The 9,222-nt window shown below is 48.9% G+C and overlaps 3 protein-coding genes across 3 annotated transcripts; 1 reads left to right on the forward strand and 2 right to left on the reverse strand.

The window, feature by feature from the left end:
• Positions 1–1,378: 1,378 nt before the first annotated feature.
• Positions 1,379–4,477, forward strand: BO79DRAFT_279233 (fungal specific transcription factor domain-containing protein; the record flags this gene model as incomplete). Its single annotated transcript, XM_025687963.1, has 4 exons — positions 1,379–1,384; positions 1,812–2,417; positions 2,495–3,690; positions 3,756–4,477. 4 exons carry the CDS (start codon positions 1,379–1,381, stop codon positions 4,438–4,440), a joined length of 2,493 nt encoding a protein of 830 aa, XP_025533935.1. The 3' UTR covers positions 4,441–4,477.
• Positions 4,478–5,288: 811 nt separating this feature from the next.
• On the reverse strand, positions 5,289–7,046 carry BO79DRAFT_233646 (cytochrome P450; the record flags this gene model as incomplete). Its single annotated transcript, XM_025684296.1, has 4 exons — positions 5,289–5,440; positions 5,519–6,735; positions 6,783–6,846; positions 6,944–7,046. The coding sequence occupies 4 exons, from the start codon at positions 7,044–7,046 to the stop codon at positions 5,289–5,291; spliced, it is 1,536 nt and encodes a 511-aa protein (XP_025533936.1).
• Positions 7,047–7,918: 872 nt separating this feature from the next.
• BO79DRAFT_161816 (short-chain dehydrogenase/reductase family protein) lies at positions 7,919–8,978 on the reverse strand (the record flags this gene model as incomplete). The annotated part of the gene is made up of 2 exons (XM_025679039.1): positions 7,919–8,030; positions 8,092–8,978. 2 exons carry the CDS (start codon positions 8,976–8,978, stop codon positions 7,919–7,921), a joined length of 999 nt encoding a protein of 332 aa, XP_025533937.1.
• Between the last annotated feature and the right edge of the window lie 244 nt (positions 8,979–9,222).

Below are 9,222 nucleotides of genomic sequence, written 5' to 3' on the forward strand. Positions count from 1 at the left end.
ATTGATGAAAGAAGCTGCCAGAAACCGAAAATGACTCGGCTTTATATATTGGGTTGTACTAACGATCTACTCATCACCATATGAAGTGTGACAAGAGAAAAGCATGATGATGGATGTAACTATGTGCAGGAAGTTGGAAAGCGTCAGTAGATTATTCTTGAAATGAGTTGGAAAGGCTGACCGCTCGTCTGCCCCCAGGGAGAAGAATATTTTCACCAAGTGTATGCTTTTATAATATCTCCGCAGGTCTGCACGGAAGAGGTTGAAGCGAGTGTCTTAGGCTTGGTTGAACCTCGAGTCGTACAGGATTGTCCTTCTGTCGAGTATGCACGGGCTTTAGTATCTTCGATATTTTAAGCCCTTCCGTCACCTTCATTTATAGACGCCGGTATTTACTTGTGGTAAATCCTAGATGTGTCCATATAAGTCTAAGATTTATATATACCAATGAATGCCTATAGAGAAAGCAGTCTCTCGCGGATCTGGCACGGACCAATCTTAGAAGCATGAGTTCCCTTGAAGCAGATATAACCCAGTCTGATCAGCCACGGACCCAGTATGCTGTCTTGAAGTAGCGCTGCGCTCTCAGGACATCATTCCTGTAAGGCTTCAGCTATATACGGCGGGAAATCGCGACCAATTCAATGAGCACCGACTTGTACTTAAACTCCCCTGATAAGTTAGCCTTTGTATCGACAAAGCATAAAGTAGTACCGGCTATTCCGTACTGTAGGGAATGTTCATAGAGGTATTAAGATGATCACTGCGTTCTACTCACTTGACTATATATATATCAAATAGCAGTAAACCTTTTTCTTTATTCTTTTTCCTTCTTTGTTTCCCCCCTTCCTTTCCTTCTGTTTTTTTTTTCTTGGGGGCTACTACTTCATTCTGATCTTTGAATGGGAGGGATTGGCCGTCTACCGAACGCCTACAGTACAGAAGGATAGCCGACCGGTGAAAGCCACTGTCAAAGTTATTCAACCGTGAGTAGGTTGAACATCAGAATCCCTCCTGATACTAGGGTTTCAGCCTTAAGCAGCAATTATGTACTCCGTATTATGTATTATGTGGTCCAATGTCAAGCTTTAGTACGGGCGGGATTGGAAAGGTTCAAGAGGAGAAGAGAGAAAAGGAAAGGAAGACAGGTCATTGGCGGGAACTCCGAGGGCTTCGAACTGGCTTCGGACAAACTCGCTCGCCGCGCTGCAACTTGGTTGAGTTAATCCGATTCCGTTGCTTACCCCTGGACCCTCAGAATCAAGACCTCTGGCGAATCTAGCAGCGAACGCCGGGGTTTAAATCAACAACGTGCAGTTCATCATCAGATTGACCTATGCCACTCACTGCAGTTCACTTTTGCCGCACTGCTGTCTCAATGCCTGTCAACCTGGCACTTGGACAAGGCAGCGATTTCTGACTTGCCACAAGGCGGGTGGAGCTGGCTGTAGAACAATCCTTGCTACTATCCATCGACTACAGAAATTCACACTTGCTATATCATCCTAGTATAGTGTAACTAGTGACCGTGGCGGTAACTATTTATCCCGTACTGCCATCACCATACGTCGTGCTGGTAGTCCCTTTCTCTATAGTAATAGGTACTTTATATCATTATCTCGCCATACTCATTCAACACCATTATTGCATCCCAACTACTTTTGTCAGTAGGGATATTCATTACCATGCCGCCACCTAAACCCCGCCAGATTAAAAGGCCCCGATTATCATTGAGTTGCATTGTCTGCCGTCGTCGCAAAGTTCGCTGCGGCCGCGAACATCCGCAATGCGTCAACTGTGTCCGGATGAAGGAGAATTGTGTCTACGAGAATCTGGTCCGCGATAAGTTTACCGGTCGTGTACGCCGAGTGTCTCCTCCTGTGCCCCAGGGTGAGAATTCCATTGAACAGGAATCCATTGCCAATCATTCGGAGGAGCGAACAGGAAGTTCTACCTGGTCACACTGCGTGTCACAAGACTCTGGAAAGGTGATAGATCTCAGCGATGAGGCTCCCCTTCCGCGTGGCACCGTTTCTTCCACTGCTCCTCCTCCTCACACACACCCTACCGAACCCATATGCGATGTTAGATCTGTTCCTCATCAACGCCTTTCTTCCTCCATACTCACCCCAGCACCACGATCAAGCCAACAGGAGGTTGATTTGCAATATCCGACAATGCCTTCCTCGGAAGAGGCCATCCAGCTGCCCGAGGACCATCAGGCCTTTGCTAGGGCAGGAAGGAGCAGGACGCCAAGTGCCTCCCAAGATGCCATCACTGCGGTGTCAGCATCCGCTACAGCGCCCAGTGCCTCTAACAATCACCACTATCTTGTTAGTCTTGACTATCTGAGTGTACGACGGGGCGCACGTGCACGGTACATTGGTCAAGCATTTTGGGGATTTGTGGCAGGGAAAGTTAGTACTGCCCAGCGATGTAAGCGGAAATCCGGCGGACAAGCATGAACTGACCTTGATTGTTGTGCTACCGGCAGGAATCTATGAGTGATGATTTCTTTGACTGCAATCGTGATGCTTCACCGGAACGGCCCCTCAAACATATATCCTCCTTGGGGATGTTCAGTTTACTACGGTCCCTACCTACGAAGCCCGTGAGCGATACCTTCCTCGATGCATTCTTCTTCGCGGTGTGGCCTCTTTTCCCTCTGGTGCATAGCCCAACCCTACGGGCGGACTACGACAGATTCTGGGATTGGTGCCGCAATAGCGATAGGGCGCTTCCCCCAGAAAAAGTCCGCGATGACCCAACCTTTCTCTGCCTTCTCTTTGCCATCCTGTATTCTGGCGCGTGCGCTGCACCACCGGCCAGCTGGACATGCGCCAGTCTGCAGAGTTTGCGGAGGGAAACGACGATAGCCCACTTGAAGTCGGCCTATACGACAAGCATGTCTCTATGCCAGCATCTCGAGCATCCAACATTGAACACGCTAGTGTCTACGCTGCTGACTGCACCATTCTTGGACCGACATGTTGAGCCAATGCGCAATATGGTCTCTATCAGCACAACAATTCGCATTGCCCAGAGCATGGGATTGCATATGGAAGGATCTTGGTCATCCTCATTGAGCCCCGTTGATCAGGAAATCCGTCGTCGGGTATGGTGGTATATTATTGGGCTTGACGTCCAGTCTAGCATATGCACAGGCCTACCCCCTTGTTGCGCTCCCGAGACGCTGGACATCGTCAGCATGATAGCTGATACACGCGATGAAGATATTAGTGACAAGTCTAGTCATTTTTCCCCGGATCTAGTCCCCGGTCCAGCGGAACAGTCCATAGCCGTTATACTCGCCCTAGCGCGATCTGTAACAGCGCGTGTGCAGTCAAAGATCGTTTCGCGCCTGCAAAATGGACGACACCTAACCCAGACCGAATTTACTGAACTTGTGATGCTGGTGAAAGGTCTTCAACAGAAGATCGATAAACTTATTGCCCGTGTTCCCTCACAAGGGATTCCTGAAAAGGGATTCATTCCCTCCCGGCTAGCCAAAGCATCTCCGATCACACACCGAACACTTTATAAAGATGATGGCACTCATCCTACTGTTTTCGCGGCTTGGACAAGAATAATGCTGATATTGATCAAATTTGAGACAGCTGTAATTCTACAAAAGCCGTTCTTACCTGCCCCGGACAGTGCGGATCCGGAATCATGCAGGGCATGGACCAGGTATGATTCCCTGATATCATTACGATCTGGTCCGACAGTTGTATTGACAATCAATGTATCTCCAGTGTAGCACACCTCTGCGTGAGCTACTTGCGTATGTTCCTGCAGCTCTATCAAACCCCTGCCTACTCCCCTTACGTATGGTTTTGCTACCGATATCACGGCCCTCTTCAATGTGTGTTTCTTATCCTCGTCTACCTACATTGCTTTCCGGAATCAGGAGACATCGTGCTGGCTCGATATTGCATCGAAGAAATTATCGACCACACTGTTTCATACTACCAAGATCCGCAAGGTTCGTCCGGAGTACCTCGTGCGGACAACCCGGACTGTGGTGAGGGTTCATCAGAGGCGCGAATTCCTCTCGCTATACAGGTTCTCGTTGACCTTAAGAGTCGTCTGGATTCACAAATGAAATCCGATACCCGATTCATTGACAAGCTGGACGAAAACAAATGTCGGCTTTCCCCATACGCCCTTGAACCTGAAAGTCGGAGTACTGAGAAGGACACAGTGAACAAGAGCATCTTTCCTCTGCCATATTCATCGTTTTCGTCACCCACAATCCACATCCATTGCAATGAAAGGGCCCCGTCTACGGCTACTGCACCCCAAACGCCTTCTGGCACCAGGCCTGGACCAACGAGTAGCATATTTGTCGCAGAAGACGACAATGGCTTGGACCTGGACGTTCTTACCAGTCTCACTGATTTCGAGTCATGGTCATCCTCGTTGGCTAGACCCAAATGATACCCTAGCACATCCGAACACAATCGCTCCACACCGTTTAATTGTGCTAGGAGTGGAAGTATCTCACAGTCGTCCCCTCTAGATATGAAGATACTGCTTAGCTGGTTAGTAATATCATGTTGATCACCTTACAATTACCCCGCACTTAATTTTTTAAATCCTTGATCTCTCTTTTTCCTTGCGCCACAACGGCGAAACTGAAGCTACCACGCCAATGGAATGAAGAATACAAAGCATTAAGTCAACGTTCCGCTATCATACCTGCGATGTGAAGATTAAGCAATGGGACCTTGTGAGCTGGAATGATGTCTGGAAGTACTGATGGATATGAATGTCATACTAGCAGATGTAGCTTTGGAGAATGCCATGCTGACAGAGCAAGGAAAGATCTAGCTACTTCGCATTCGTCATATATTGGACAGATAATAAATTGATACAAAAGGTCCAAGCCTTGATATTGGCAGAAGAAACAACGCTATTGACCCCATGCATATTCTAGCGTCAGTTACTGCAAATCAACCCAACGAACCTTCAACCCCATTGCATAAATCGACCGATCATCGTTTGCTAAAGATATGAAAGCGAAAGAAATTTCAACGCAGCGACTGGAACGGGATATCTTGACGGGAGCCTCTAGATTGGTCGCTTGAATAGCTGCTTACGTTTCACGTCGGGTTAGACCTTCTCTCCTTATGTTGTCACCCGTTACTTCAAGCATCTGCCAGGCAACTCCTACAGCAGCAAAGCTGCACCGAGGAAATGAAGAAGTAGTCATAACCTCAGGTGAATACGAGCAGGCTCATAGAAGCGGTTTCAGTGAATGCTCGCACGAGTGTGGTGTGAAACGCCTATGGAGTCGCATATTGAGAGAGAATGTCGGATTCGGCCCGGGCAAATTCTCTAAGAACTGTATCTGTATGAGTAGCTAATCGCGGCGCAACAATGCATTTATATAGTCGCGGGCAGACAAGGAAACCTTCGGTGTAGCCGGTGGTCGGGTCTGTGTCCATGGGGATGGGATTGCCCTTTTATTCCTGCGCCGGCTCGAAATTGAATTCCCAAAGAAGCCTTGCAGCACCAAGGAACATGCTACGTTCGGACAGATGGATCCCTGGACACAGACGTCGTCCGGCACCGTAGACATAATGGTCACGCTGCATGTACTCGGAAGAAGCGGCATAGTCAAATGCCAGCTTATGCCGGCCCTCAAACTGCGAAGGGTCAAACTGGTCGGGGTTTGGAAAGACATTTTCGTCATGATGTAAGCCCCAGACGTTCAGAAAGACGGCGGTTCCCTTTGGGAGGAAGTAGTCATTCACCCAGTCATCCTTGCTGAGAGCGTGTGGAAAGGCCAAGGGTGTGACGGGTCGCCAGCGCATTGTTTCTTTGACAACCATGTTAATGTAAGGCAGACGAGGAAAGTCCTCCCAGGTTGGTGATCGGTATTCTCCACAGACTGCATCGAGCTCAGCTTGTGCTCGCGTTTGAATCTCAGGATGGAGCGTCAACGCCTGGATCATGACCAGAAGCATTGTGGAACCGGTATCCGAGCCTCCCTCCATCATAACACCACCCAAGAAGTCGACCTGGTTATCCGTAAGACCAAGCTTCTCCTGCAGATCAAGGACGTCGTCGAGGAAGCTGCGGGCTCGATACTGGGAGGCGCTCTCTGCTCTACGACGCCCCTCGATGGCCCGTCGGTGGAACGAACTATACAGCCGCTTCATACCACGTGCCACAGCCTGTGAGCGATCAACCCAGTGGCCGAGCCACTGCTGTGGTACCCAATGCAGCCAAGGAAGAATGTCCACTGGTGGGGTAGCACCTGTCTCCATGATTTGGGACCAAAGCTCCATTATCTCATATAGGTCTTGCATATGTGGTGTGTCCCAAGACGGAGTACGAATACCGAAAAGCAAACTCATTATAATGCTATTAGTTGTGCGCTTCGTATGCAACATATGCTTCCCGGGATGTAGGAGAAAGTCGCGCATCATCTGTGTATGCTCGGCCTCCATCAGGCGGACATGCGTCTTTTCGCACATGGAAGCCGAGAAATGCTGATTTATGGTTTTGCGGAATAGACGCCAATTGTCGCTATAGTCCATGACTAGGAGATGGTCACCACCAGTGATGATGTTTTGTCCAACATGTGAGGTTGGACGTGAACTGTACAGCGCGCTCCGTTTGTCGAAGAGCTCCTTGACCAGAGCACGATCCGTAACCACTGCGGCTGTCGCTGGACCAATATGGAAGCTGTATAGGCCTCCATATGTCTTGGCCCACTCTGTGAATCTGTTCCTATCAGATACCGCTTTGCCTTTTCCAAAATTGATACTTACTTGAGATGCGCGCGAATTTTGGGTAATTGGGGAATGTTCCCAATGAACGGGGCACCGGGGGGACCTGTCCCATATTAGACTCTTGTACGTGTGTATATTATGATTGCTATTATCAGGGTTTATAGAATGGTGGTAGGACTTCCACATATGTCAGCACATACCAGGCGGTAGTTTTCGCTGTATTCTCCAACTATTGAAGGTGGCGCGGAGAACTACCAGCAAAAGCGCACATGTGGCTAATGCAGTCAGATGAACAAGCGCCATTCTGCTGAAGAATAACTAAGCATTGATTCAACAAGTTTAAATGTCTGCTCGTCACTGCTGAGGTGAAATGAAAGGGATAACAATAAGTGGGCGGGGGGCGGTTATCTGTGCCTATTACCAGCCCGTTCGATCGGCCAAGAAAAAAGAAGGAAAAGACAATAGGTAGACAATTAGAAAAAGCAATATAATGATTCACAAACAGAGATTACGTTTAGCTATTAAGTAATCACTATACGAAAACAGAACAGTAGTGCAGACTAGAGATTGGACAAACCAATGGGAAGCAATAAGCAGACCGAAAAAAGACATCAATCTTGTTCTTCGCGACACGTCAGAAGTCAGTGGGCATTCGGAATCGCGAAAAAGGTTTCAGGGCCAAACCTCCTGCAATGGCCTTTGGCACCTCCCCGTCATTAGTCGAGATCACATCCATCATCCGCAGGTATTTGTTGATGGTAGCCATCGATGCACAGGGAAAATCACCGCCGTATAAGACATGTCCTCTCTTCGCAAACCCGTCTCTCCTTCACCAGTGACTGCATGTTCCATTCATTGCCACAACATCATATCAAATAGAAGCTTCTTGCTTACTCGTTAAGTTTCCGGGTTACATTATTCAATCTAGCTTCAAAGAGAAGATTTGCTGCGCGTGTCACAAGGATAGACAATGTTCCGCCGCGATAATGAACATTACAGTACCACTCGTACTGGTCGGCGAATGGCAGAGACACGGGAAGATACAAAAACCACGGCAACTGTCGTGGGGAAGAAAGAAACAAGAAGAGGCTCCAAGGAGGCAAAGTGGTATCAAAAGGGTTTCCAACAAGCAGCAGCAACATGGTGCGACGTCGTGGAATGTTAACCAGTTCAGTCTAGTGAAACTGGGGAGGAAGAGTGGTCAACTTGCTCAGTTCGGTGACTGTTTCTTCCCAAAGCTTGGTTTGAATCTCCTGACCCATTGGAGAGGTAACGATTGCAGGTTTACTGAAAGATAATTAAAATCAGGTGGTGGAGCCAATGGTAACTAAGCAGAAGCAGTACTTACTCGGTGATGACCTTATCCGCCAGAAACTTCCCATGGGACTCTGGGCCTGCTACGAGCGCAGCGTTCAGGATAACCCAACCCCCTACCTCAACGGGTCGGGCGCGAATAGCCTTGATGACGTTGATAATCAAGCGCAGGTGCAGTGGAAGCATGTTACTCATCCCAGTGTTTACCATACCCGGACACATCATATTAATGATGACCTTTTTGGGGTCCAGGCGCGGAGCCAAGCTGTACATGAACAGCACACAGAGTAACTTAGTGTCACTATACCGTTGAAAAGGAGCAAAGGCTTCTTTCTTGTCCATATGCTCCAAAACCCCCTCGTCGGCTTCAATGGGGGCCTTTTTCTCGAAACTGGGTGACTCGTGCGAGCGACTGCCTACCCAGCTGATCCGGGCAGGGGAGCCGGTCTGCTCCGCACCGGCTTCCAGGTGAGGAAGAAGCTCGGCAACCAGCAGCACGTTAGAGCAGTAGTTCACCTGCGTCACCCTCTCGTGGCCACTTGGGCTAGGTTCGAAGTTTAAAGAAGCAACTCCCGCATTCAGGATGAGGAGATCAACCACCGGAACCTCTTCGCGGAGAGTTTTAGCGAATTGCTGCACGCTATCATAGCGATCCATGTCAAGCTCCATAACCTTGATTGTGGGCTTGGGGTTGTCGGTTTGAATGCCGCGGTCCTGCAGCAACGATTCGATGCAGGCCTCGCCTTTGGAGACATTGCGCACGGCGAGGATGGCGGTGGAGAGGCGCAAGCGCAAAAGCTGCTTGGTGACTTCAAGACCCAGACCTGCACTGGCACCAGTGATAACTGCGGTCTTGCCAGTAAGGTCAATTCCCGTAGGCAAGGGATCGATCTTTGGCTGTGGCTGAAAGAACTTGACCATCGTGGTTGTAGTGACGGCCGGTAGTAGCCCTAGGACGGATACAAGATAATAATTGGATGCAACGAGCAAAGAATATATGGTAAAGCCGAAAGCGAGATTACACGAGAACAATTGGAAGAAGAGGAACCACCAAAAAGATAGATTTTAAATAGACAAAAGGATATCACAGCTGCCCCCGAAAGGAGACCCAGCTGGGACTGAAGATTGTTAATATCGCTGACAGAATCACCAATTACATGTCACG

The sequence above is a fragment of the Aspergillus costaricaensis genome, assembly GCF_003184835.1.
Source record: "Aspergillus costaricaensis CBS 115574 unplaced genomic scaffold BO79scaffold_65, whole genome shotgun sequence".
Taxonomy (NCBI): domain Eukaryota; kingdom Fungi; phylum Ascomycota; class Eurotiomycetes; order Eurotiales; family Aspergillaceae; genus Aspergillus; species Aspergillus costaricensis.